The 26,996-nt window shown below is 55.2% G+C and overlaps 8 protein-coding genes across 8 annotated transcripts in view; 3 read left to right on the forward strand and 5 right to left on the reverse strand.

Moving 5' to 3' along the window:
* DICSQDRAFT_71291 (uncharacterized protein) overlaps positions 1 to 1,872 on the forward strand; it is a gene marked incomplete at both ends in the record, with an annotated part of 13,087 nt that extends 11,215 nt beyond the window's left edge. Inside the window, 4 exons of the mRNA XM_007370624.1 lie at positions 399 to 402; positions 711 to 893; positions 1,038 to 1,455; positions 1,508 to 1,872. Of these exons, the coding sequence (XP_007370686.1) occupies positions 399 to 402; positions 711 to 893; positions 1,038 to 1,455; positions 1,508 to 1,872 (970 nt within the window). The remainder of the gene's footprint in view (positions 1 to 398; positions 403 to 710; positions 894 to 1,037; positions 1,456 to 1,507) is intronic.
* Positions 1,873 to 2,761: 889 nt separating this feature from the next.
* On the reverse strand, positions 2,762 to 4,852 carry DICSQDRAFT_141168 (uncharacterized protein). The gene is made up of 4 exons (XM_007370625.1): positions 4,534 to 4,852; positions 3,681 to 4,405; positions 2,848 to 3,626; positions 2,762 to 2,782 (listed from the first exon to the last, which is right to left on the reverse strand). The coding sequence occupies exon 3, from the start codon at positions 3,616 to 3,618 to the stop codon at positions 3,262 to 3,264; it is 357 nt and encodes a 118-aa protein (XP_007370687.1). The 5' UTR covers positions 3,619 to 3,626; positions 3,681 to 4,405; positions 4,534 to 4,852; the 3' UTR covers positions 2,762 to 2,782; positions 2,848 to 3,261.
* A 410-nt stretch (positions 4,853 to 5,262) lies between these two features.
* DICSQDRAFT_141170 (uncharacterized protein) lies at positions 5,263 to 7,830 on the forward strand. The gene is made up of 13 exons (XM_007370626.1): positions 5,263 to 5,467; positions 5,516 to 5,698; positions 5,758 to 6,054; positions 6,105 to 6,136; positions 6,205 to 6,365; positions 6,418 to 6,419; positions 6,476 to 6,537; positions 6,599 to 6,705; positions 6,755 to 6,840; positions 6,894 to 6,895; positions 6,958 to 7,100; positions 7,334 to 7,392; positions 7,452 to 7,830. The coding sequence occupies exons 3-13, from the start codon at positions 6,014 to 6,016 to the stop codon at positions 7,660 to 7,662; spliced, it is 906 nt and encodes a 301-aa protein (XP_007370688.1). The 5' UTR covers positions 5,263 to 5,467; positions 5,516 to 5,698; positions 5,758 to 6,013; the 3' UTR covers positions 7,663 to 7,830.
* A 743-nt stretch (positions 7,831 to 8,573) lies between these two features.
* On the reverse strand, positions 8,574 to 10,225 carry DICSQDRAFT_174774 (uncharacterized protein; the record flags this gene model as incomplete). Its single annotated transcript, XM_007370627.1, has 8 exons — positions 8,574 to 8,781; positions 8,835 to 8,890; positions 8,936 to 8,984; positions 9,039 to 9,054; positions 9,123 to 9,186; positions 9,866 to 10,026; positions 10,093 to 10,124; positions 10,185 to 10,225. 8 exons carry the CDS (start codon positions 10,223 to 10,225, stop codon positions 8,574 to 8,576), a joined length of 627 nt encoding a protein of 208 aa, XP_007370689.1.
* A 1,155-nt stretch (positions 10,226 to 11,380) lies between these two features.
* On the reverse strand, positions 11,381 to 12,821 carry DICSQDRAFT_93521 (cytoplasmic protein). Its single transcript, XM_007370628.1, has 4 exons — positions 12,373 to 12,821; positions 12,155 to 12,311; positions 11,861 to 12,015; positions 11,381 to 11,787 (listed from the first exon to the last, which is right to left on the reverse strand). The coding sequence occupies exons 1-4, from the start codon at positions 12,763 to 12,765 to the stop codon at positions 11,416 to 11,418; spliced, it is 1,077 nt and encodes a 358-aa protein (XP_007370690.1). The 5' UTR covers positions 12,766 to 12,821; the 3' UTR covers positions 11,381 to 11,415.
* Positions 12,822 to 13,161: 340 nt separating this feature from the next.
* Positions 13,162 to 16,551, forward strand: DICSQDRAFT_71305 (ATP-dependent DNA helicase; the record flags this gene model as incomplete). The annotated part of the gene is made up of 13 exons (XM_007370629.1): positions 13,162 to 13,511; positions 13,572 to 13,624; positions 13,672 to 13,791; positions 13,849 to 13,970; positions 14,040 to 14,109; positions 14,169 to 14,223; positions 14,285 to 14,424; positions 14,478 to 14,644; positions 14,699 to 14,849; positions 14,919 to 14,971; positions 15,101 to 15,303; positions 15,366 to 15,702; positions 15,919 to 16,551. The coding sequence occupies 13 exons, from the start codon at positions 13,162 to 13,164 to the stop codon at positions 16,549 to 16,551; spliced, it is 2,454 nt and encodes an 817-aa protein (XP_007370691.1).
* A 374-nt stretch (positions 16,552 to 16,925) lies between these two features.
* DICSQDRAFT_183758 (uncharacterized protein) lies at positions 16,926 to 18,746 on the reverse strand (the record flags this gene model as incomplete). The annotated part of the gene is made up of 3 exons (XM_007370630.1): positions 16,926 to 17,067; positions 17,135 to 17,207; positions 17,275 to 18,746. 3 exons carry the CDS (start codon positions 18,744 to 18,746, stop codon positions 16,951 to 16,953), a joined length of 1,662 nt encoding a protein of 553 aa, XP_007370692.1. The 3' UTR covers positions 16,926 to 16,950.
* An 843-nt stretch (positions 18,747 to 19,589) lies between these two features.
* Positions 19,590 to 25,162, reverse strand: DICSQDRAFT_93527 (uncharacterized protein; the record flags this gene model as incomplete). The annotated part of the gene is made up of 21 exons (XM_007370631.1): positions 19,590 to 19,814; positions 19,870 to 19,999; positions 20,057 to 20,194; positions 20,251 to 20,398; positions 20,464 to 20,610; positions 20,685 to 20,840; positions 20,897 to 21,038; positions 21,093 to 21,171; positions 21,236 to 21,428; positions 21,487 to 21,879; positions 21,940 to 22,134; positions 22,186 to 22,356; positions 22,411 to 22,595; positions 22,647 to 22,791; positions 22,855 to 23,115; positions 23,165 to 23,331; positions 23,390 to 24,009; positions 24,061 to 24,365; positions 24,423 to 24,503; positions 24,554 to 24,718; positions 24,857 to 25,162. 21 exons carry the CDS (start codon positions 25,160 to 25,162, stop codon positions 19,640 to 19,642), a joined length of 4,302 nt encoding a protein of 1,433 aa, XP_007370693.1. The 3' UTR covers positions 19,590 to 19,639.
* Positions 25,163 to 26,996: the final 1,834 nt, after the last annotated feature.

Below are 26,996 nucleotides of genomic sequence, written 5' to 3' on the forward strand. Positions count from 1 at the left end.
AAAACCACCACAGGGAATTGAACCGGCGACCTGCAAATTCAGTGTCCAACACAGCATGTTCAACCACTACACCACAGAAGCTCACACTGTAGCACAGAATAGCAGCCATATATAGCGCTCTTTGCTGGACTCCGAGAAGTTCTTCACCATCCTCACCTGTACCATAGCAGAACTTGGACATCCACCACTGATACCACTATTCTTGAGCATTATCTGGATATTGTACCTCTGTATCACTACTGAAACAAGCACATTGTAACAACTTAAAGTCTTCTATCACATGTTATTGCCCTTCTTCTAATAGACTATCAAGCTGCTTCTACAGCCTTAAAACAGACTGGTTTACAACTAGTGTATGGTTGTCTATGATAGATATTATTACATAAGAAGTATACAAGATGTGTGACTGATAAAACACCAATTGCTCAAATTGAGGCCTGAGTATACTGAAGTCAACATGTGAGGTCCAAGTTGTGGCCCAAGTACCCCAAGTACCCCAAGTATATAGACTTGGGTCAAGTCCGTGTACTTGGGACCAAGTACATGGACTTGGGGCCAAGTACACAGACTTGGGGCCAAGTACACAGACTTGAGGCCAAGTACACAGACTTGAGGCCAAGTACACGGACTTGAGTTCAAGTACATGAACTTGGGCCCAAGTATGGGTCCAAGTCCGTGACGTTTTCCTGATGTACCACCGTTGCATCGAGCTCTTTGGCACCACCGACAACTACGACACACAGTACTCCGAACGCCTTCACATTGACTTCACAAAGGATGCATATCGGGCGACAAACCACAAGGACGAGCTGACCCAGATGACGATTTGGCTTGAGCGTAAGGAGAAGGTTCAGCGTCACGAGCGGTATATTCAATGGCGTCTCGCACATGCTGTTCCCTTGGTATCATCACGACTTGCTGCACCTCCAGTACCCATCCGGATCCCCGTACCTCAAGTTCTGCCGCATTCTGTTCAATCTTGCACTCCAGCTGTCTCGCCCTCTGAGCTGCCCCTCCCTACTGTTCCTGACAGTCAGCGGCCCAGCGATCATCTGCACTCCACAGCTGACAGCAAAAAAACCCGCGTCGAAATGACCAAGCACCCTTCGATTCGTGCGGTCAAGATTACAGCCATTCCCACTGACTATGGCGCATATTTCTTCCGTGACGCTCTTGCCCGATTTGTCTCGCAACGCAACTATCCGCATTATACTCCACAGCAAATAGAGCGCGAGTCAGCACGCGTTTGTTTGCCATTTCAGACCCTTCCAGCATATCACAAGGTCAAGTTCTGGGTAACTGATCCTGATGTCTGTGCAGCACCTGGAACAGAGACGCGAGACGTTATCCATGTGCAGCCAGCTCACAAGAGCAAGCGTGGTGACGTGCTCCCTGGACGCTTTGATACTGCACTTGTGCGCGACACTCGGGAAAATGCGCAGTTGGGAATACACGGTTTGTGATCACGTAGCTAACCAGCTCATGACCCATCTCACACCGTCCACAGGTTTACAAGTAGCGCAAGTCCGTATCGTCTTCAAGATCCCTAAGAAAGCCATCCCCGTTCTGTTTCCGAAGCTCAGCGACGCAGCGCGCCCTTATGGGCATCTCGCCTATGTCGAGTGGTTCAGCCCATTTACTAATCCTGAACCTGATCACCGCATGTACAGGGTTTCTCGAGATCTCGGAGGGGGAGGAGAGCGGACGGGTAGCATTGTCGTGATTGACGACCTTGAGAGGAGCTGTCACCTATTTCCGGACTTTGGTCCCATAGCTCCTCGTGAGTGGACAAGCTCGACAGTTTTAGAATTATGCCCATCTTTCTATGTGAACCCATACGTAGACCGTCATATGTTCAAGCTTATATTGTAGATGTGGCGTATTCGCGCGGCATGGACTTCTGCGCTGAATGTAATCGTAACAGACGCCCGTAATAGCCGCCCACTGGAGGCATGTCGACGCTCCGATCCTTTGACCGTGTCTGCTTTCGCCACATTGATGCATGTTCAGAGCTTCGTAACAGTAAGTAAGATACATTCTCATCACATCACACTTCATTTGCAAGGCATGCTCACCACCACCAGTGGCGCCCGCTAGTAGAGTTGGCGAAGAGTGGATTAGTACAGATTATAGAGGACCTTGCTAAATTATCTCTAATTCGCAGGTGCGGTTTTTCCTGATGAGGTGCTCTGACGCGGGTTTCGACGAAGCGTCGATCATGTCGAGGAGCTGGGTGACGTGAGGAGGGACGAAGATATTGGTGACGCGCGTTGGGTAGAGCATCGAACTGTTTGTCCTACAGTGTCACAGATATGGGACGACGGGTTTGGTCGGATCTGGCGGAAACAAAGGGCCTTGCGACGCATGACATGATGGGCGGGACGACGGGTACATACCTCGACGGCGATGGACTGCCGGGTGAAGAGGTTCTTTAGGTACAACAAGTCCTGGATCTCCCTGGAAAAAAATGGGGGTTAAAACTCTGGAGATACCGTAACCGATGGCGGATGGACACTGCAAGCGGGCATGGAGGGAATAACGAGGGAGAGAGCCAGGTAGACAGATCGAGCTCACAAAATGCAGGGAATGCGTGGATATATGTGGACGCGAGCACTCACCAAGGTCTCTGAACCGTTGAATTCCAAAACAAGGTCATTTCTCGCCACAACTTTGATGTGAGGCAGCTCGAGAAGCAGCATGGAGCACAGTAAGAGCGTGAGAATGGATACACGTCTTCGAGAATCGAGGATGTGTGAGTATGCGTCGCAGAGGCAGACTGCTGCTTCAAGGCCCACCAGGATCCCTTCTTCAGCAAGGGCTGAATGAAGAATCTGCGTGAGTACGTACCTCGCAGCAGCTAGTTCTCGTCCTGCGTATGATGAACGACGGAAGGCGGTCGTGCGATAAGAGCCGGTGCCTTCTACAGCGATCGAAGGTTGCTTGACAGAGAAGGTGTGGCGAAACCAGCAAGTGATGGGTTACCCAACAGAGGGCAGCGAGAGAAGATACATCTCGCAATTCGCGAGGGACACAGGCGCTTTGCTGGAGTCCCCCTCCATTTCGTCGTGCCTCTGCGCAATGTCCGTTTCAAAGCACTGCCCCGACTGCAACGAAGCGAAATACTGCATTGTCTCCTTGACTGTACATTTTTGAACCTGAACCAGCTTCGTTCGCCTGGCAGCCTCTGCGACGGGAACCTTTTGTCGCCAGCCAAAGACCTACGCACCCCATCTCGAGGCAACGCGTACATCTGGGCTCGTCCTACCACCCGACTGCTCTTTCCGCACCAAAACATGCCCTTTGCGATAGGCACTCATCGACGTCCCCCGCAGCAAAGCGCAGGACGCCTAGAACGCAGGCCGCGACTGGCCAGCAGCGGCGCCACCGTGATCGCTGTTGTATGCGCCGAAACCGCGGGCTGGTAGGCCCGCGGAGGCTGCGCGGCGGGTCGAGCAGGAGCATATGAGTATGTGTTCTGCGGTCGCACTGCCTCGACATGCGAGACGCGCAGGTTACAGAGCGAGGGCGCAGGTACGGGCTGGGTGAGTACGGGCTGGGCGCCGGCACACCATACCCATCGCCGTAGGGAATGTGCGGGACCGGAGCGAGGGGGCCCATGGCTGGAACTGCAGGACCATTGGTGGTGAAGGACACATTGAGAACAGGGGACTCGTGCGTACCCTTGAGGAGACACGCGTCGACCTGAACAACAGTCAAGTCGTACCGCGCGCCAGTAGCGCCGATGGACTCAGAAAGCTCGAGCCCCACGAATGCGGCGGCCTGCTTGGGGATTGCCTGGGCCGCAAGCAAGTCCGCATACTCCAAGGGCCCGTTGAACAACGGGAGCGCTGTTGAGCGAGATCCGTGGAGTCATTCACTTCCGGTTTCAAGTCGAAGTCAGATCCTAGTCGGTGTAGTTGATCTGCTTGCGGACGCCCCCATCTCTTGTCCTCCCTCGACGCCGCCGCTTCCTCCCGCGTCGATCCGCTGCTTCTGCACATCCCACACATCTGCGCACAGGCTCCGTATCGTCCCTGCGCCCAACATGACGAGCGTGTGCGCGTTCAGACGCCCCGATGAGGGCTGAATGGAGGCGTCGACTAGTAGGACAAAATGCGGCCTGTGGCCTCAGTAGATGACGCGTGGGATGAAGCATGGACGCTTGGTCTATGCTACGCACGGCGCAGAACCTCGGCCGGGCCTTGACCAGACACAAACGGAGGGGGACAAGGAAGTATCCGAGACGATGGCGACGCACCTCGCTGCTGAGGGGCTCGAAGCCCACGAAGATCAAGTCCCCAACAGGCGAGCACATGGCCATGCTCGGGGTTGTGTACGGTGCGGGATCAGGTTCTCATGGTCTGGACTCCGACGGAGAAGTCGGTAGGTAAGTCGGAAGGGAAGTCTGTAGCAATGTGGCCGACGGCGCGAGGATGATACATTCGTGCAGGGTGAAGAAGAGGAGAAAAGACGGTTAGGCATGTGGTACGCGGTATGCAGAGAAGGCGCGGACATGTGGTGGGGTGGACTCACCAAAAGGTGATTTGAACAGGGGGACAGATCGAGATGTAGCACGAGTGGGGAAGTAACGGTAACTCGCGACCACACGTTGCGACAGCGAATGCCCGCTAGCGACCGGAACTCCTGGTCAACGAGGGCCACACGAACACGAGTCATTTGTGCATGGATATACGTATAGGACGCTTTGAGTGACTTTCCGCATGATATGCTCGGTATTGAATAGTCAGCACTGAGCTCTGTCTCGCCGAGTAGGTCGTACAGGTGGTCTTCTTCCTTGTCGAGCTCTTCGCAGAGTGTACCGAGGTATCCTGTGCGGGATGGCATTCTGCCGCCAGCACCAAGGCCAAACTCGTTCATTGCCTCTGTCGTCGCATACAGCGTCCACAAAGGGCTGTGCCGCGCAGTTCCGAGCCAAGTATCGTCCGAGAGGATGAAGGAAGAGCCTGAGAAGGGACTCACCGCTCAGACGCGCATCGTGTCACATGCCCACGTGGATTAGGTGCAGGCGCTTTGACTCGTCGTCCTCGCCCATCCGGAGCGACCGGCCACTTCATCGCATCCCTGCAAGCCCGGTCTTCCATGCACACCATTCCAGGATCTGTAATAATGCTTTGTGCCCAAACCCCAAGCGCTGATACGCCCGGACATTAACGGAGCTCAGCCCGCCACTCGTCCTCCTACGTCGCGCGGTCGATCCCGCTGCCAGTGTCTGGAAACTCTGCCTTCTCCACCCGCAGGCCCCCCGTCCAATCGGAGTCTGCGATACCACACTGCGTATGCGCCGAGATCGGACTCAATCTGGTTGCATATAGATGCCTGTATGGTCGCCGCGCAGACTTAAGCTTCGGAATATCTGAGTTGTCCGCGAAACTGTAACTGTTGATGTAGCAGCAGACGCGGCTGGCTGGAGGGAATCCGACGTGATATTTTGGCACAACGGATCAAGGTGAGTAGCTTCAGGATGCTCTTATAACTGACTAAGCCTACATAACAGTGCGGCGGCCTGTCCCGCTCTACTCATCTCATGTATGGGATGTTTGTGCTCAGCTGCCAACCTCTTCCATCGGCAGCGCAGGCAGCGTACGACGCATGTTTACCATTCCTCTAGATTTTCTTTGATTTCAGGTAGCGGAAGTCGATAATCTGATCTTCCACAAGCTTCAATCGCCGTGTCAGCGTGAGTCGTCCCAGTTCCTGGATCTGTAGATCCCGTCATTTATCCCTACTTTCGTACAGCTGCCTTTGCATCGGATAGAACCACTTATATGAAGCTCAGGTCAGCATGCATCCTCTGTCCTGGTGTATGACTATCACACAAAGTCGCTTATACATCACTCGAGGTAAGACCCGATCGGCGGGTAGAGTGGCTCCCAACTACGAACAGCGTGTCGGAGCACGTAAATAAATAGGTGTCAGGGAAGGAATCATCCAAGCAACCCACCTTCTCCCAGTCCTTCACGATACCGCTGCGCTGCTGCTTCGATCCTTCAGTATGGCGGACAACTCAGAGGTGAAGGCCCTGTCCGAGGTCTTGTAAGTGCTGTAGCTCCTGCATGTCATGTACCTACTACACTTTCGTCTAGCTTCGGAAATTGCTGGACATACGCGGGCGCCGGTTCGTTCCTCATAAGGTCAATCAACGCCGAGCACATACTAATGGGCGGATCGTGACCTTATCCACAGCACTATTAGCTTATGACTACATCCTCACGTTCAACAGCGAGGTGACACTCTTCTGGATGGGAGGCCGTCTGTCCGGGGCGACAATTCTCTTTCTTCTCAACCGATACATCACTCTCGCAGCACAAATATTCAATGCGGCTCCAATCCCTCCGTCTGTGGAGGTATGTCTTTCTACATCTAGCATGTGTGGCTCATTGCTTGACGCCGTGTTAGAGGTATACAATGTTCTTGAGAGGCTCTGGATCGTGCGACGGTTCTGACGCACGCACAGCGCATTTTCGGAACATGTTGTTAACATTGTATTGTTAGCCTTACAGTATCCCCCATGGGCTGGTATGTGACCGCCCTATGCTCCGCGTGAATTGGCAGCTCTGACAACCTCTTTGTCGTGCAGCATTTTCAGCACTCAGATCATATGCTTTGTGTCCCAACCCATATCGATGGCCTATTTCAGCAACTGTTTTTGCACTCTCTTTGGTGCCCTTCGTCACAAATATGTGGGTGCGTACCCTGGATTTGCCATGCCCGAGCAGCATTGATTCCTCCTAAGGGAAACCTGTACAAAATGTCATTTGTCGACGATCCCAAACTGGGCATGATACCCACTAATCCGATATCGTCGAGCACACAGTTGAAGTAAGTTTATTGTGACACTGCTCTAATGTGATATCTGACGCTGCAGGTGGAAGACGTACGTGCAATTCTTACAGATACATGATGAGCGGAGACATGTTCTGAGGCGAGATATTACAGTGGAGGCGGCAACGCGATCTTCTATGATTGCTTCTGATTTCCTGGTTCTCTGCGTTACCTGGTATCGAACATATGAGACCGCCAAGCTAACTCTCCGTAGCCTTGGAAATAAAACGTTCGCAAGCATTCTCCTCCTAGATGGTGTGTACGCAAGCTCATCATTCCTACTGCATGATTTCGCACTAAAGCACGCTCACATTACTTCAGGAACAACTTACTTCTTGTAAGTGGGTGCAAATGTGTCCAGGTCTGCCAATGTTCTCATCTTGAACCAATAGACTTCTGCTGCTCTCCAATATTCTCCGAATGACATTCACTCTGGTTGGGATCAGCGGCGCTTGTGTGTGGTGGTATTTCGCTGACGAGTATCTATCAGGTTGAGCACAACACACTTGTAAATGATGCATTGACTGCTGCCGCTGTGCTCGAGTGGTCGTACGTCTACATTTGAGTTGCATCGTACTGCCAAACGTTCACCACGATGTTGTGTTTAGCTTGTCCCCCATCCTGACCTCGAGGTTCCTCATCGACTTGCAGAAGGCACAGCGCAAGCTGGAGGCCTCTTCTAGGTCGTTCTCACTCGGGGAACTTGAATTCGAACCGCAGACATCGAGGAACACGAGCCGCTTGATTGGGTCTTTGGGAGCTCAGCTCGCGTTTCACGAAGACGAGGACGAAGCGAACGAGATGGAAGATGCATCGTAGATGCTGCCAGTCAGCAGACATGCCTGCAGTGGTGCAGTTATGAGTGGCTTGTCTGTATCTTTCTTGGGCCATCAGATCACCCGTAGATCATAACATATTCGCCTTGTACCTAGAATGACGGTGACGAACTCGCGAAGATTCCTTACGTAATTTAATGACCAAGCAGCCCGGTACATCAGCTAGTGGATGTTCACAACACACACTATATCACCGACGTGGCTCCTCTATGCCTATCATTGGTCTCATCTCCACCTTCAGCATGATGCCTTGCATGGCGAGCTGTCTCTGAAAATTTCAGTCGCAAAGCCTTTACTGAACACAGGTCTTGTTGTACATGAGTCGAGAGCTTGTTCATACAGCAGCGTCTGTGATGCATTACGATCAAATACCAATACGTTCGCGCGTTGAGAACCTTAGCTTCATGAACTTCCGGCTTTGCAGTGGAAGCGCGTTTCCTCCGTCTTCCTCAGACACTCCCATGGCAGCTCCTGGCAGCACGTAGCCTACATACCTCTCGAAGCCGTTGATGCCAACCACGCTCCCACATTCTGCAAGGAGAAGGACTAGGAATTAAGGCGCAGAGACATGCTTTGTTCTCGAAGATGTTGTTTCGCCGCATACTATGCCTCCCACCGACCGGTCACGGCGTGGGGCTGACCATCCAGAACTGGGGCGTTCCGATCAACAGGCTTGCCCTGCCAGTCGTTGTGCTCGTCAGCTCCCGAAACGCTCTGTATCGTCATCCCGTGTGCGGAGAACGTCCACAGCCGTGATAGAAGCAATGAGGAATATCGGCCCGGTCGCTATAGTAGAACTGTGCTCCCGTCTGATAGCGATCTGACTATCCGAGACACATACAGACAACTCTACGTGATTGCACGACTGTAGATAAGTCTAGCACTAACTCACCCCTACGGCTCATCTCCGCCCTCATTCTGTTCATCGTCTTCGTGGAATGAGAGCTGGGCTCCCAAGGACCCAACGAAGCGGCTCATGTTTGTCGATGTCTGTGGTCGGAATGCGACTTCCCCGAGAGAGATGGACTGAGAAGAGCCCGCCAGCTTGCGCTGGGCCTTCTGCAAGTCGATCAGGAACCTCGACGTAAGGATTGCGGTCAAGCTGAACCCGCGCCATCACGGTCAGAAGTTCGCAGAGATGCAACGTAGACGTACGGTTCCTCGAACAAAACGATGGCACTCGTTATACTATTTGTACCGTTCTCCGCAACCTAGAAATTGTCAGCAAAATACCGTCGTACCCAAGCGCGACTCACCCCAGTCAAAGTGAACGTCATTTGGAGGACGCTCAAGATAAGCAGAGCTCTGTTATCTCAACGTGAGTACACGGGAAAGCCTAGACATGATTGTTCCGCTCACAAAAAGTAAATTGTTCCTGTGATAATGCGAGATGGCGCCTCAGCGCGAGACCATCAGGCTTGGACGATAAGTTTGAGTACGCACCATCCAGGAGAAGGATACCGGCGAACGTTTTCTTGCCGAGGCTACGAAGAGATAGCTTGGCGGTCTCGTATGTTCGATAACAGGTAAAGCATAGAACTAATAAATCAGAACCGATCAGAGCACATCGTGTCGCCACCGCCACTGTCAGGTCTCATCTCAGAACGTGTCTGCTAGACTATAGACCTGTAAACGTGCACCTACGCCTACCATGTGCAATGTCAGATACTACATCACAGAGCAGCGCGAAGAGAATGCTTACTTCATAGCTGTGCTCGCTGATATCGGAGTGACGGGTATGACGCCCAGATTTGGGTCGTCCACGACTGATAATCCGTGTAGGGCACCCTGTGGGAGAAAATCGCGTTTGAATGCCACTCAAACATTCCGTGTCCGCGGTACGTACCCACATATTCGTGACGATGGGTACCGAAGAAAGTGCAAACACGGTGGCTGGCACAAGCAGTCGAAACGGCTCTGGACACAAAGCATAGGACCTGAGGGCCGAGAATGCTGTATGAGAAAGCAGCCGTCAGATTTGTGAATTTCATGCAAAACGTAGGGTAATCTCGTACCAGCCCATGGAAGATACTGCAAGGCCCTTAACACGATCGCAGCAACATAATCGGAAAATTCACTGTATATGCGTCAGAACGTATATCCCAGAGTTTGTGAAACCCGTCTATACCCCTGCCATAGTCTGTGTTATGCATCGAACCATTCACGGTAGTCGTTGGAAGACATACCTTGACAGACGAAGGGATGGGGACCGTGTTGACGATCTGCGATGCGAGAGTGATGTACCGGTTAAGGAGAAACAAGGCGGTTGCGCCGGACCGTTGGTGTCCCCTCCAGAAGAGCATCACCTCGTCGTCGAACGTGAGGATGTAGTCAAAAGCCAAGAATGCTGCACGAGAGGGACACCATCTTCTTTTATGAATATCCCAACATTGGTTGCATTTATGGGACAAACCATTGGCAGCGTATGAACAGGAATTGCTGAAGCTAGATGCGAGCGTAGAGGTTACATCAGATGCAGGGACCGCAGCATTGAGCCGTACTTACAATAGTGCAAACGCGGCCTGATCTTCTAAGCTGTTCGACATACTGAAGTTTCGAATTGTGAACACTGCAGCTGCAGAAGTGTCGCGAAGGCCCTACAGCGGAAGATGTGCACTCTAGAGGCTCCGAATGGGGAGGCTTATTTATCTGATGCTCACCGTGCGTCAAAAACTTGTCGCAAGCTGGCAGGCACAGGTATACGCCATCTGATGAAGTGTCATTGACCTGTCACGATACTAGCACAAGAGAGACGCACTGGCCTAATCCTGGTATTCTTTCGTCCGTATGTGCAACGCACGTGACTGGCGACGAATTGAGGCGTTTGCTGTCTCCGATTATCAGCCTTCGTTGAAGCATCAGAGTCACATTGACCGTGAAGGTACGCGTACCTTTACCGCCTTGAGTGGTCTTGCGCTCTCGTCTTTACATTAATGGTCAGGCTTGAAGCAAACACGCGACGTCCCTGCTGTCATCATTTGGCAGGTTTTCGTAATAGTGGGATCCTGGAATCCATGTCAACTGATGGCGGGCAAGACTCGTGTTGAAGGACCTGGCCAGCTCTGGCCGCTCATATAACAGTGCCTATTTGCCGAACAGCTGGAACATCAGTGTGCTTTGTGCTCGGCGACCATGAGATATCTACATTTCATCAGGTCAAGTACGAGAGCGCCATATATATATGGTGTTGGAGCGCCGACTCGGATTGAAGGGCGCGGCGTTGAGAACACAGAATCTCCGGACACTGGTCAGGACGCCTCAGTTTGAAGTGATGAACGCGACGCCCCCTACCTTCGTAGGGAAGCTGCCCCATAGGTGTTGGTTTTGAACCAACACTCCTCGATGTCCACAGAAATGGGAGCCCATGGAAGCTGGGGTTGGGGCCCGGCGGAATCGGTGCCCTGAGGGTGTATCGAGACGCGCCTGACCTAAAAGTAGGCTGCCCAGATCCGCGGCCAGTCCCGAACCCGGCAGAGGTGTGGTACGAATGCGGCTGTCTCATGCGCATGAACGCGAGATGTAATGGTGGGCCTAATCATGCAAGGGCGGGGGAGATCGCGTGCAGCTCGTCCATGCCAGCGTCTCCAGTCTAGTAGCACCATACGAGAGGATGTGCGATTGTAACCATAACCGTCACTCCGATGGCGCTAACGGATCACGCAGGCTCAGCCGGAAAGCAGTACCTCGCGAAGCGTTCAACAGGAGAAGTAAAATACATGTGCACATACCGGTCGCTTCATGCAGGTAATGAGCTTCCCCCGCCACCCTGCGCCGTCTTTGGAGTCCGTTCGCGGATCTTACCACTCTTCCTCCTCGCCTCCTCCTCCTGCACCAACTCCCCCTCCCGCCTCCACTGCTTCCTCTCCCAGGCGTCCCACTCATCTCTCGCGTCGATCCACCGCTCCTGCACATCCCGCACGTCCGCGCGCGGCCCCCGTATCGGGCCGGCGGCAGCCGTCATGAGCGCATACGTGTTCGGGCGTTCTGATGCCGGCTTAGAAGAGGCATCGATCGTGTCCGGAGGCTGGCCGACGGTCGGGGGAGGAACGAAGACGCAGCCGGTGGCTTTGTCGATGATGCGGGTGAGGTGGAGCATGGATTCTTTGTCCTGCCACATCGAAGCCGACGCGGAGAGACAGTTAGGTGGCATCAATCAGTTTGAGATACGGGGGGAGACGCACCTCGACAGCAAGGGTCTCGAAGCCCACGAGGCCAAAATCCTCGATGAGAGAGCATATCGCCATGTTGAGCGCCGCGTACCGCGGAGACTGCTGACTGAGCAGGTTCTCGAGGTATGATAAATCTTGGACTTCGGTGTAGAAGTCGAGATTAAAGTCTGCGGAGATAGTGTGAGCACTTGTGACCGACGGCAGACGGACATTACGCTCGGATACAGTGGAGATGGAAGAAAAGAGATGAAGGTAGTCATATCGACAGCAGGAACGCAAGGGAAGCATGGACGCGTGGGCACTCACCAAGATCGCCGTACTGCTGAATCAGGTCGATCTTCGACAGGACGTTAATGTGGGGCAGCTCGAGGTGCAGCATGGCGCGCAGCGAGAGCATGAGAACAGATACATATTTTGAGGCGTCGGTGACGTAGTGTGCGTCGCAGAGGTGAACCGCCGCTAGCTAGCCTAGCGGGCTCCTTGGTCAGCGAGCAACTGCGACAATGATCTGCACGAATACATACCCGGAAGCCGCTCTTCGTCAATCTCCGGATGATGTTCTTGACACTTGAGTGGTTGGTGCTAAGTTCGACCTGACCAGGAAGGTCGAAGAGGACGTAGTCGTCCTTGTCGAGCTCCTTGAGGCGGTCCTCGAGCCAGTCGTAGTTGGCCTCTAGGTACTCCATGCAGTATAGCATTCCACCGTTCGGCCCAAGACCGAACTCATTCATCACGTCTTCCAGTTTGATGAGAGAGCCGATGTCTATAGCGCAAGGATATGGGATGTTTTCGTTGGCTGGGTCGAGATTGACAATTGCGATTGGACGACTGAGAGCGGTGAAGAGCTGATGTTTTCCATAGCAGTAGGTAGACTTTCCGCTGCCAGGAGAGCCGCATACAACCTCTCCAAATGGCATCGTCGCTGGTACAATAGGATAAGGCGGAGTCGAGAGGAGACAAGAGCAGGTCGTGGCCACCGATTGAGATGCAGAGCTGAGTGCGGATTCTGCGGAAGAGCGGAGAAGCGTCACGTGCTGGAACCGCGCGCGACCCACCGCGTCGCGTCGCGCACTGGTGTTCCTCGTCCTGATCGCCCTCGTCTCCTCTCTGCTTGGTCCTCGCCGTTCGCGTTGCATCGCACACAATAGACCCAAGGACGCATACGACCTTTGTAATCACACGAAGCAGCTATGAATCATACTATGATCGAGGAGTTCGACGAGGAGGATGATATAGCGAGGGTCAGCAACGTTTCAATGCGTATGTCCTCTGGTGGCTAACAAGTCTGTGGGTTACAGCAAGAAAGAGAAGACATGGAGCAAGCGCTCTACTTGTCTCTGGAGGATTCCCGACGTCGACCTGGCCCAAGCAAGCTCAGGATTCAGAATGGCGCTGGCGACAAGGATCTTGAGAGCCTCGATGATGAGATTGCTGGAGTAGAGCGACAGATCAAAGACCTACAAGCGCTTCTGCAAGAGCTCAAGAGAAATAGGGATGAAAAGCTTCGCGATATACGCGAAGCTCACCCTCAGCACAGAAGCGACAGGAGCAAAGCCCCAGCCGGAAACATCGACTACAGTGGCGAATTTGAATGGACTGGCGCGCTCTACGACAAGTTGAAGACGGTCTTTGGCTTTGACTCATTTCGATCATGTCAGGAAAGGTGCGTACAAGCTCGCCACAAACCCTGCTAGACACTGTATCTTGAAAATCTCGCGTGTAGTATATGCAATGCGAATCTAGACAGACGGGATATCGTTGCCATTATGCCGACAGGTGTGTGCGTAACACGTCTAGTGTGACCTCCTGCTGAACGCACGCAGGCGGTGGCAAGTCTCTGGGATACCAGCTCCCCGCACTGCTTACTCCGGGTTGCACTTTGGTCATCTCTCCCTTGCTTGCGCTCATCGCCGACCAAGTGATGCATTTACATGAAGCTGGAGGTAATAATTCATACCGCTTTCCTACGCTGTGTACAAGCTAAGCTGAACGTGGCCTAGTTGATGCGGTGATGCTGACTGGGGCGACGTCTAAGGAGGAGCAAAACAGGATATACCAACGACTACAAGCCATGGCCAACGGAACTCCGGGTGCTCCGGATATCAAGCTTTGCTACGTTACCGTTCGTATGCAGTCACTATCAATTGCGCAGCGAATAGCCGACGTGGTTGACGCTTTTGTCCTGTTACAGCCCGAGAAGATCGCGAACAGCAAGAAGTTCAAGGCCGCTCTTGACAAATTGCACCGTGTACACAAACTAGGTGGGTCTCCCATAAGTACCACCGACGCTGAGCACTGAGTACGAGTCGAAATTTATCAGCTCGGTTCGTAATTGACGAGGCGCACTGTGTGTCTCAACAAGGGCATGACTTCCGGTATGTAGTATGCGTCCACAGTTGTAGCTTCTCTGATCACCGCATATGGGTGTATTTCTAGTCCTGATTACCAGAAACTTAACGTTCTCCGTGAGCTGTGGCCCGGAGTTCCCTTCCTCGCCCTCTCAGCAACCTGCCCTGCTGCCGTCCTCGGCGACCTCCTCCGCACCCTTGGGATGCGGAGACCCACGCACGCTCAAGGTGAACACGTTCCTCGTAAATAATAGATGCATAGATCTGACTGGCGACCATAGCCGTGGACGAGACCGTCATCTTCAGCACGTCGCTATACAGGAAGAACCTGCATTACGCGGTCCTTCCGAAGCCGTCAAGCGGGACTGGAAGCATCGAGAAGATGCGCGACTACATACTGACGCACCACAGAAATGACACAGGCATCGTCTATTGCCTGACCCGGAAGGTGCGTTCTCGTTCCTCCTCCTTACTGTATGCAGGTCGCCCATCGCACAAACAGGATTGCGAGTCCGTTGCAGAAGACCTCATGAGGCTAAGCGATGGAGCGATAAGGACGGGAGTCTACCATGCCGACGTAGCCGACGCGAAGAAGGAAGCACTGCACAGGCAGTGGCGGGAGGGGAAGGTCAAGGTAGTCTGCGCCACCATCGGTGCGTCCGACGACGCCTTGTCATCGGCGCACTGTATGCGCTTGTTTAGTCTCTGACAACTCGTTTCAGCCTTTGGGTTGGGCATCGACAAGGGCGACGTTCGTTTTGTCGTTCATCACTCAGTACGTATTGGGTGTACATCATGTATTGGTGTCTACCACGACTGATGACTTCTCCGCCGAGTCTAGCTCTCGGTATGTGGAGACGCTAATCAACATTCGCGCGCGCGCACTCATGGATTGCCACCGCAGAAATCATTGGATGGTTTCTATCAAGAGTCTGGACGCGCGGGTCGCGACGGCAAGGACGCAGACTGTGTGCTCTACTACCGCACACAAGACGCGATGCGCATCGCCTCGCTCACCTGCAACGAACGCGGCGGGCAAGATAAGGCGCTCGCAATGCTCGCATTCGCGTCCGACCTCGAGGAATGCCGTAAGATCCAGTTCGCCCAGTACGCCCCTCACTTATAGACCTATCGCCCGGCTCCGTATTGAGCTACGCGGACCCGGACAGGTACTTCAACAAGTCCTCGAAGATGTCGCTCAGCTTCTTCCGGACAGAGGAGGAAGACGCCAACACGCGCTGCGGGCACTGCGACAACTGCATGCGCGCCCCGGACACGCTCGAGCGGCTCGGCGTGCGCACGCGCGTCGCCGCGTGGCAGCTCCTGCGCGTCGCCGCGGACGCGGGCAGGGAGCTCACCATGACGCAGCTGTGCGACCTCGCACGTGGCTTGGGCTCGTCTGCTGCCGCGGGGCCGGGCAAGGGCAAGGGCAAGGGGAGGGCGAAGGAGAAAGCCACGGTCGATCTCGACCGCGTAGCGGGGGGCAAGGTGGAGCTGTCGAGGGAGGTACGTGCGCCACCCCTCCCAGTCGTTATTGGCTATATGTCTCGTCCCTTTACCCGAAAGGGATGCTCGTCCGCGGCGATGCTGATGCGTGATTTGACTTTCCCTTGCTTCCTTGCTTCATACTTCACCGGCCGCATGCTCATACTTCATCCGTCCCTCGCCCCTTCACGCTTCGCGGACCCCCGTGGATACGGGCGTGACGTCGACGATCCTCAGCACACGGAAGCACTCTGCGTCAGGCTCCTCGTCGAGGGCTACTTCACGCTCTCCTTCCACCACACCGCGTACAGCGTGAACGTCTACCTGGAGCCCTCCGCCACGGCCGCACGGTTCACGCGGCTGGGCAAGGACGACGTCGAGCAGGGCGGCGGCCCTCCCTTCGACTGCGTGTTCCTCAAGAAGCCCGGGCGGAAGGGGGCTGCTTCTGGCTCCGGCCATGTGAAGAAGGCCCCCGAGAAGGCCAAGGCCGCGAGCGCGAGCGCGAGCGCAAGCGCAAGCACGGGTGCACCCCGCGCCGCAGCTGGAGCCTCGACCGGGGCACGCGCGAAGCGGAAACGCAGCGTGAGTAGCGTCATCACGACCGGCACGGAAGACGAGCAGACGGACGACGGGGAGGACGATGAGGACATGCGCGACTTTGTTGTGGGCGACGCGGACATGGACGAGGACGATGACGAGGACTGGCATACCGGCCTGAGAAGTAGCAGGGCAAATGGACGCACGTCGCTCGCGGAGCCCAAGGTCAAGAGACCGAGGCAGTCCGATACTGGCTCAGGACGCTTGAAGCCAGTCCCCAGGACAGGCAGGACAATCCGAGACGAGGAGATCATAGAGCTGTCATCGGACTAGGGTAACAGGGCTATGTCGGGATCGTCAGCAGACTACGGCATGTTCCATCTAGTTTTTAGTACCGAATGGGTGGACTGAGGAAGCTGTAGCATAGCATTGCGATAGTATCATGATGTAGCCTAGAAGTACATGGCATAAGTTACGTTTGCTGCCGCCTGTGCGGCGTTACCTGCTGATCGCCCCCTGGGTGTGTTTCGACATATTAGCATAGCAAAAATCCCGTTACGAACTCTACCTCGTCGTCACTGGTCGTGTCGGTCGTGTGACGAGCTGTGCTGGTCAATATGTACAGCGTAAGCTGAGGGGCATTAGGCACCTCTGAGCAATAAAGATACGGAAATAGCGGAAGCGTGAAGGGGTATATGGAGTGTCAGGTGGTTCGTGCGTGCGACCCACGGCTCACAGCGTTCGACGCTTGAGCGCGGGACGGAGAGGCTGCTTGGGGATGAGTCGGTGCTGCATGTCAATACGCACGCCTTCCTCGTTCATCCAGCCGGTGTTGGGTTCGGGATAGAGCTACGCAAATCGAGATGGGCGGCACGTCAGTGCTGCGGCGGGAGTAGAGCGCGACGGTTGTACGTACAGCAAGGTCAGGTGGGAACTCCTGGCCCTGGGCTGGGACTTTGTATTGCCCGTCGTTGGTCCAGAGCTGATCGCTGTAGCGTTGTTGAAGGCAGGTTAGTCGACTTGCTTCGATGGGGGCGCAGTGATGGATGGACTCACCCTCGGCGGTTGAACCAGCCCTTTCTGCGCTGCTCTAGAGGGACGGGGGAAGGACAGACGAGGTTATCGTTCCAGCGGACGTTGCGCTTGGGAGCGACGACAAGTGCGCCAGGACCTATGGCAGAAGTGGGGCATCCTTGCGTAGGAGAGTGCGTAGTGGGGCTCCCCGCCGGGGAAGTGTTTTGCGGAGACGGCGTGCGCGTATCTCGCCGAGGAGGGGAAGCAGTCGTCGGGGAGGACGCCGCAGGAGGAATCGAAGGAGGGACGGCGACTGCGCTCCTCGCGGGAGCCTGCGGACCGGGGAAAGGAATCGCCGGGCCTGGGCGTGTGCTCGTCGTGCGCGCCAACGCGGGTGCACTTCCCGCTGATCGCGCGGTGGGAGAGCCGTTCGAGGAGAACGACGGCGACGGGTCGGAATTCCAGCGAGGGGGGCTGCCATCGGGCACCGTAGCAACGCCTCCTCCGGCACCTCCAGTGAGCCCTGGAGGCGCGCGGGGGTACGCCTGGTCGTCCGCTCGTGGACTGCCCTCGCGGCGCTGGGATCGCTCGTGTGGCGGCGGCACAACAGAACGCGTCGGGGGCAAATCCCCAGAACTAGCAGAAGGAGCGTCGCGTCTGTAAGAATTCGAGGGCACACGATCAGTAGAGTCCCTCCTGGTCCTGAACGACGACGGGTTTCGCCCGGGGTAGCCGTAGCTCGAAGGGCCAGATAACGGGGCACCGAGCATATCGACGACCATACCGTCGATGTGGGTATCAGATACGGCGGTATCGCTGTCGCTGCTGTCCGAGAGGTTGTCGAGGGGCGCAGAGGCGAGCGGGATAGGGGGGACGACGCGCGAGACGGAGATGGAGCGCTGCAGCTGGCTCTGTGCGCGTGTGAGGGGGATGACGGGGCGTGCGGCGCTGGTGCTGTCGTGGCGGGGGCGCGTCGAGGGCGGGCGGGGGGCAGCAGCGATCGCGAGAGGGGCTACGGCATTTGGGTGCGTACCTGCGGGCGCGCGGGCAGTCAAGGTGCTCTCCAACGTCTCTGTGCTGCTGCTAGCGCGCGTGGACGACACCTCCACCGACGCATAGGTGGCGGTGCGTGCGAAGTGATCCGAGTCGGAGCTCGACGAGTCCGACGACGGCGAACTCGCCAACTCGTCCTCGAACGACGCCGACGTGATAGAGCGCTCGTAGATGTAGATGTCGCTAGTCAGACTGGGGTATATGCCGTAGCTCTTCTGCGACTTCGAGAGCTTGCTGTCGACGGGCCAGGTCGGGTGGATGGGATTCAAGGCCGGGACTTGAACCAAGCGGCGATCCTGGGAGGGCGGGACCACTGGCGCTGCCAGCAGCTGCTTCCTCTCGGTGGTATCATGCTGGGGTGCGCGGTAGCTCTGCTGTCGATTCCAGTGGCCGCTGCTGTTGGAGGTCCTGCTCTGCGGAGGGGCGGTATCATACTTGGTGGCGGCGGAGACAGGGGCCATTGGGGCAGAGGTCGTTTGCGAAGGGGGCGGAGGATTCTGAAAGACGTGGACGGAGAAGCCCCGGGGCGCGTTGGGGAACAACTACAAGTCCTGCTGTTATCATCCAGGGTTTAAGTATCGAAGCATCAGGAACTACGCACCCTGGATCCGCTATTCCCGTTGCGGGTAGCACCTCTTGGGCCGAGTCCGAATGACGAGAACATCGTGAGCGGGCGAGGTAGGGCGGTCGGGGTAATGCCAGCGAGCCTCAGCCGCACTTATACTATGGCCCAGACGATCAGGGATTCCGCTGCAAACGGGAAGCGTGTTCTCATACATGCGCTGTTCATTTTGCGAACATGAGGGCAATATCTACAGGTATAACATGCCCCCGCCGGCCGGCTGCCAGAAGATCGGTGAATGTGTGAAGTGACTGATAGGTCCCACCACCTCGCTCGCACGCCGATACGCAACCTGCACATCACAATGCATCACTATGCAGATTGTGCAAATGCAGCACGTGATAGACGGCCAGATATAACTCACCTCTTGCATGAACGCGGGAAACATCGCATAAGTGACCCGACAAACTAGGCTTCGGTGATCAGCAGTGGGCAAGGAAGCTGTCGGTCAACGGCGTCCTCCTTCTCAGCTACGACCGCGTCCCACGAGACGAACGAAACAAAGTGAGCTGGCGGAAGGCAGTATAGTAGCACGACGCAGCCATGAGGCCACGGGCCTGTCTGGTTCCACTGATCCGGAGGAAGACTCTCAAGCGCGTCTACACGACATGCGGAAGACGCTCTGTACGCCTCCTGTCTCGCGGGGGTCTGTCGCATATCATTATGTTATGAACATAGCACTCTCAGAATTACAGCAGACTAGCCCAGGATCCTCCTGCAGCCTACGCCAGATCACCACGAGCCGACCAGGGACACCCAGTCCTTGAGCACCGTCGCCCGGTCTGTGCCAATCTGGCGCGTGACTTCGTTCTGCCGGCCTATGGGCAGGTCCTCGAATGTCGCCAGCAGGTTTCCGTCCAGCACGCCCTTTGATAGCGGCCTCGAGACATACTCGTTCCGCACCATGCTGCCCGGCGTATCAGTCGCTGCGGCCAAGGTCTCGTACGCTCGGAGCTGCTCACCGGAACGCTTTGGGGTTGAGAGCCGCCACATGCTGCACAGTCCGAATCAGCTGTCCCTGCAGCAGATGAAGGCGTTTGAACGCATTCTCGTCGACGTATGTGAGCGTCGTCAGGGAGCCGTCGACCGAGCCTGGAGACTTCTTGTCAAACGGGGTACAGAGCGGGCCGAAAAGCACGGACTGCGTACCGCAAATGAGCCGCGCCTGCGGTATCTCCGGGTCTCCAGCCTTTGGGCGCCGTGCGACCAGCAGCGAGCTCCTATACTCCGTCTGGCCGTGGAATTCAGTCCGGCGGAGAAGGTGCTGCCCGCCCTTTGATTCGGGGTCTGGAGAGCGGATGAGCTCGGGCCGACAATCGGGGCAAGTGCGGGAGCGAACGTACCATGAGGATCATAGGCGTAGAGTCGGACTACGCCTTCTTCGTCACACGTCACGATAGACAAATGCCCGTCGGCAAAGAACAGGTCGGCTCTTGTGACGCAGCAATGGTGGGGGTCCTTCCCGAGGATCACGAGTTTGTACGGGTCCTCCTGCGGGCAGGTGCAGAGTCGGTCAGCAGACGGCGACCGCAATCGTGCGCAGACAGCAAGCGAACCTGAAACGCCACAAACCAAACGCTCTTCACGGCGTCGCCAATCACCAGGAGGTTCTTGACTGCTCGCAGGGAGGTGACATATACCCCTACATCGAGGAACGCCACACCTACTAAGCGTTCATCCAGGTCGAACGCGCGCACGAAGATCTAACACAGCATGCAGCGTGAATTAGGGTATCCGGCGGGATTGTTGAATGAAGGAGGGATCTGTACCGACATACCTTTTGCCCCATGGAGGAGACGAGATATCCGTTCATGCCGCAGAGGAAGCTGACGGGCCCCTTCGCATCATCGCGGCATAGGAGCTTCAGTCTCCACCACCGCTTGATGTTCAAGCTCGCGTCCGGCACCACTTCGACGATCTCGAAAATGTATACCTGGATGAATGCTGGTTAGCCCTGGGTTCCGCGGCCAAGCGGCGGGGTGGACTCACCGCGCCCTTGACTGCGAGATCCTCGCCTCGATTGATCGTGGTGCCGACCGCGATAAAGTCCTTCATTCCAGACTCCGTGCTCACGGTCTCAAGCGGCACAGACACAACGCAGCTCACGAACTCGTTCGCGGCGAACTCATACCTGCGAGCTCCGTCAGAATCGCAAACATACAATCGCCTTGCTGGGCACACACACCCATCCATTGTGATCCAGCCATCAGGAGAGATAAGCTCTAGTGTAGAGGTTTCGCAGTGGGGGAACGAGATGTTCGGGCCTGAGATGGCACCGTCACTCGTTAGCGTCGCTTAGACAAGATAGCAGAGACCTTATAAGCTTACTATCAGGTTCCCAGACGATGTTCCCATCTTCATCATATGACGCGAATCGGTTCATGAACGACGAGGCTGCAACTATCAACGAGCTGGAGGCATCGAACACGACGTGTGAGTATGGCCGTGAGCGTGGGACGGAGCGCGCAGGCAAATGGGCGTCCAAGATAATGTCAGGCATCCACTCGACCAGACTAGGGCCCTGCAGACGTCACTAGAGTCAGCGACGGGCAATTCAGGAACCACATGAAACCACGTGCCTCCTCAGAGTAGAGCAGGAAGTCCCCTCTGGACTCCCAGAGCGAACACGTCGTGAACGCGTGCACGACATTGTGGCCAGAGGGGAATACCCGCACGCCACCTTTGTCAGTGGAGACAATCCAGCTTGGTCGATCGCCAGTAAAGAAGACTCCAGAGTACGTCTGACCAGGCGCAGGGGAGGTCACGAAGGGCAACAGAAGGCGCGAAATGCGCTTCTGCTCGGCGAGCACCGACTTCTGCTCTTCTTCTGTGTGCTGTATATCAAACGCCTTCGACTTGACCTTAACCAAATTGACGAGAAGAGTCAAGGATCGAGTTGGGGGCAGAGGGTCCGCGGGAGGAGACGCTGCGACGGCCTCGTAGATCGCTAATTGCCCTGACCGCAGTAGCACCTAACGTGGATCATGGTCAGTACTCCAACGCATGCGCTCACTGCCAGCACTACAACGTACAATGAGATGCGGACGGGGATGCGACTCTCCCAAAGGGGCGATGACGAGCTGGTCAACGTCTAACTCCTGTGGCTTTCTTGGCGGATCCTGCGGCAGCGACAGGGCAGGAGGCTCCAGCGAGTCACTAATTACCGGGTCCAGGGTAGCCAGCGTCGTCGTGGAGAAGGCAAGTGTGAGCTTCGGAAGCGTCCAGATCTGCCAAAGCGGAAGTCAGCTGGGACGGCATGCCTTAACAGTCGCCTTTACCTCGACCACGCCCTGCGGACGGACAAGTGTGAGCCAGTGAGTCTTGTTTCCTGCGTTCATAGCGCCCTGCAGCGTCGACGTCGCAGCCTCTCCAGGCGCCTCTGCATTGAGAAACGTTTGGAACAGGCCGCTTGTGTCTGTGTAAAAGTAACCTGCAAGGTACTTGGAGGTCTAGTGACGTCCATCAGTGAAGCCGGGATACTACAGTTGAGGCAGCTCCGTCACCTTCTCGCCCATCGGAGACATGTCCTTGCGTCGAATTTTTCCCCTCTCAATCTCTCCTATGAACAGCCCAATAGTGTCATCCTCGCGGATGATGAGGATGAACGGGTCGCAGATGCTGCAGGACTTGATCCTTGGCCTGGCGGCGTTCCCATCCAGGTCCTTGATGCTCTGACGCTCCGTCCCATCTTCCCGACTACGTCAACGACGGACCATCACGAACCGAAGCTTGTACGTACCTGGCTCGAGCACTCTGATGACATTGGTTACGTTGAACATGACATGCAGAATAGCAGTGCCCTGGAAAAAAGGCGCGGCACCGAGGGTCACCCCTGGTATTCGTGTCGTGATGGTGATATCGGAATGGGAGGAGCGAGTGGCAATCTGTCGAAGTAGATGACGTGAGCAACTCCTCCACTAGACACCATACTTGTCGATGAAGCCTACTCGAGACAATCCAGGGGATGGGTTTGCGTCGGTGCTGATAATTACAGTATCGTTGTCTGCGTGAAACGGGTTGGAGGGCCGCTCAAAGGTCGTGCCCCCAGTTTTGACTTGCTGCCGGACAGGCAACGACCACATTCCTCGACCACCGCCAATGGCATGCAGCTTGCGCTTGAATCGCGTCGGCATGTCTCTTTGGAATAGGCTGAAGCTTCCCAAATGTCCCGAACCAGTAGCGGCGACGAGCTCCGGAACGAGTCGATCCTGTTTGGGAGTCAGCAACGTCAAGTTGAGCCGTCTGATCCCGACATACCCCATTTCGAGACAGGCCGAAGGTCATGTCGGATATTGGGCCGTGTGCGGGTATGGCGTCGCAGAGTGAAAGGTGCACAACAGTGCGTGTCCGGACGTTGTCTACGGCACCGTTGGCTGTACCGTTAGCTGCAGGCTGGTCCGCAATCGTTGACGGTCCGTATAGGTCTGAACAACACGAACGATGACATAGTGTAGGTGGCATATGTACAGCATCGTGACTCACCGTCATCGTCATCCATCATGTCCACAGTCTTCGACGTATCCACAACCGTCGCAGGCCCTTCCGCCATAGCTACGTCCTCGTCATGTATCTCTTCCTCCACCCTTGCCGTCTTGAGAAGAACCGATGGTCCGACGATACTACCAATGAAGATGTGGTCGTCGCCGATCCTCTTCACAACAGCTGGGATGGTCGTTCTCGCGAGCGCATCCGACATGGTCAGCTTCGACACCGTCCTTCCGTCTTGTATGAGCTCAATGGGGTATACAGTACCGTCCTTCAGGATCAGGAACAGCTTCTTGTCGTCCACGAATACGAAGCGAGCCCCTTCCAGCTGCAGGTCACGCGTCTGCTCTTGGGCCGTGAGGGGAGGCATTGGTAAGTCGCTGACCCTCGGCGGCCAGCCGTTGACAGGAAGAATGACACGGCGGCCAGATTGATCGACGAACAAGACAGCGTTGCTAGCCAGTATGACCACGCCTCCAATGGCCGTAGAGCAGGGAGTCAAGGCGAAGCAGTCGTAAGGCAAACCATCGACGGCGGTGATGACTGGGTAGTTGTTCGTGACGAAGTCGAGGGTGAATATATACAGTCCGACAGTGTCTTTGTATTCCTTCAGCCGCCTGCGGGATGCATGAGCCGTTGTTGCGATAGAGAGGGGTGCATATACTCACCCGGTCCACGTCTGCTGATACTGGCAGAGCACCGCAACGGTGGGATTATGGAATCCGGGAAGAAACGTGAAATCAATGACGTTCCGGATGCGCTTGTCAACATCATTCGCGAGATCCAGGATGAAACTAGGAGAGTAAGGGACGTCCCTCGCTTGGCTGGCCTCCTGTTCAAGGATATCTAGCTCGGCCTGGCTCTGATAGAACGGCAAAATTGCAAGGGAATCTTTTGGGAGAGAGAGGGCGGCACATCGGGACAGGGGATCTGCACGAAGCTCTGACCGGAATAGAGGGGAGTCGATAGCGATCTAAATGCGCGTCAGGCTGACAGCAACGGCCGCGAAGACTAAAGGATTTCTACACACCAGTTGCGGAGCCCTCTCGTACGTATGAATCGAGACCGTGATAACGTCGTGTAAGGAAAGAGACCATTCAAGGAGTGCAATCTGGGTGCATTATAAGGTCAAAGATTCAAGTAGCACAGCTGAACACGCACCTTTGCATCCTTGAAAGAAACTAGAAGCCTATCCAACTTATCATCCAGGGAGTGCACCGTCCGGACAGCTTCAAGACCAGTGACAGTGCCGTGCAGGCGATGTTCGCGCACAAGGTAAAAGCGGTTGACAGTAGGCGGATGCGCTGCGCCGTTCAAGCCAGCAGACTGAGAACAATACGAACGGGGTCAGCAAAGTGATCTCAGGCTCACGCACGCAATCAAGGGCGTCGGGAAGATTGTGAGATGGCATTGATGATGGTCTGCAGCAACGCAACAAGGACTGTTATCCGAATTCACCTTGACCGTGCCCATGTTTACGAAGCCCTCTCCCGACGTGTCCATCTCGACCTCACCCTCGACCGCCTCCGTCCCCTTCCTTACTGCAGCGCGTCGTTCCTTCTCCACTTCCTTCTGCGTGGATACAGGTGCAGGCTCTTCCCTGACTTCGAATATACGGAGGAGACTTGAGCGCGCCACGACGACATTGAAGAGCGTCCGACCAGCTTGGGACGATGGACCAGCCTCGGAAAGCGTTGAAGGCGTGAACTTGAGGGATGCCACAAATTCGACGCCGCTGGGGGGCAAAACTTCCTGCCGAAGACAGTGCATTTTAGGTGGTGATCCCCTTCACTTGGAAATGCTGGTGGTCGTTCCTCGTTATGCGTCCGCAAAGACCTGCGCGGAGCCGCCCAGGACGCTGTTGTGTTCTATTTGGTTGTTTACTCAACGGCGGCGGCAGGCGCCCGGGTATGATGCTGGTGTTCGACTCCCACTTCTCCCCACATGCATCTGTCCTATCTGCAGTCAGCTAAATCAGCGTTCTGACCATACCATTAGGGTATACTGCGGTGCTATCTTGCTTTCTTCTGCTTGTCCTCCGCTGGCAGTAACTCGAGTACTTGTATCCACGTAGACTATGTATTCTCTCCCCCCGCTCATGGTCTCCCGCAATACTGGCAGCATCGAAGCTCGCCTCACGTTTTCCATAACATGCATATCTCAGACTCCTCACCACTTTCAAGTGTTACGGACCGGCATCTTTATGGGAACAGCGAAAACAGCAATTGATATAGTACGCTTGTGCAATGGATCTGTCTAACGTCAACTCACGACTCCACTTCCCTGCTGCAGCTATCTACCTGAGCTATACCTGAGTATATAACGCTCTGCATACACGCAAAATTTGAGCTCCAAAGCTGCTTTCCAGACAGCTTGTGTCCCTCCAGAGCACTCGGGATACTTCCCGAGACTTTCATACCGGTTATGTACAACACAGGTTTTCTCTCTTCGCTTTACGTATCCGCATTCTAACAGCACAGCATGCCAACGGGCTATTCCGGTCGTTGGATGTGCTGTGGCGGTCTATCGTTTCCACTCACATTCTTGTTGGATCTCCGACATTGGAATATCCCGCGTCCGAAGAGTTTTCCCGTACTCGGGACCTCACAGATACCCAGGACATGATGATTTCTTCACTGTTTCCCATCCCAAGCACATCACAAGAGGGGGAATGGTAAAGAAATGATTCATTTCCAAATCCTTCTGGTGACTTGAGATATCCGTGTCCTCCCTATTTGGGAGGTCTCAAGTGCGGGGAAACCCTTCTGAATCGTGACATTCCCCATTCTCGGTGGCCAAACAAAAATCTACATGGGCACAACAAACCGCTACAGCAATGTCGATGCATTGTCGACGGCCGGAATAGCGCGTCTGCATTGCCGTGTAGGGTCCGATCGACCGGGAATCCTTGCTACGTGGGCGCTCGGAATGACAAGTGGGATCTCAATCGCATCCCGGTACTCTCGGGATCCCGCCTCTTGTCTATGTACCCTGCAGCGCCTGAGGTCTCCCCGATATGCGCGAAACATATCTCACACGCCACGTCCATCCGACCGAGCTCTAACGCGAGCTTAGTTGGTACCATCGCTCGTCTAGGCGGGTAGTCAGCGATTGCGAGGGTGCTATGTATTCGGAAGATGACTGACAAATGCCGAATAGTAGGAAAATCAGTCATCCCAATTAATCTCTGTATAGTACCTGCTGACCCTCCCCTATATAAGAGAACGTGCAGACTGATCATGGCAGTCAACAGCGATATCTTTGAACATTCACAGTCATGCCAGAGCAGATTACTCTTTACACCGCAAAAGTGAGTGATGTCTGTGTACTGTATTAGCCAGATTCGTCATGATGATCAATCATATCCTCTATAGGTTTGCCCTTTTGCTCACAGAGTCAGCTGTCGCTGTCGTTGTCGTTCCCGTTGGTTCGAGTCTGACCAGCTTCTCCGGACCAGGCGGAACTTGCGCTTGCAGAAGCGAAAGTTCCTTTTACGCGATATGAGATCGACCTTCAGAACAAGCCAGAATGGTATGCGCCGAAGGTCAATCCCGCTAGTAAGGTCTGCGTCACTCTCTTCCAGCTACTCTTTAAGGAGACTCGC

The sequence above is a fragment of the Dichomitus squalens genome, assembly GCF_000275845.1.
Source record: "Dichomitus squalens LYAD-421 SS1 unplaced genomic scaffold DICSQscaffold_72, whole genome shotgun sequence".
Taxonomy (NCBI): Eukaryota; Fungi; Basidiomycota; class Agaricomycetes; order Polyporales; family Polyporaceae; genus Dichomitus; species Dichomitus squalens.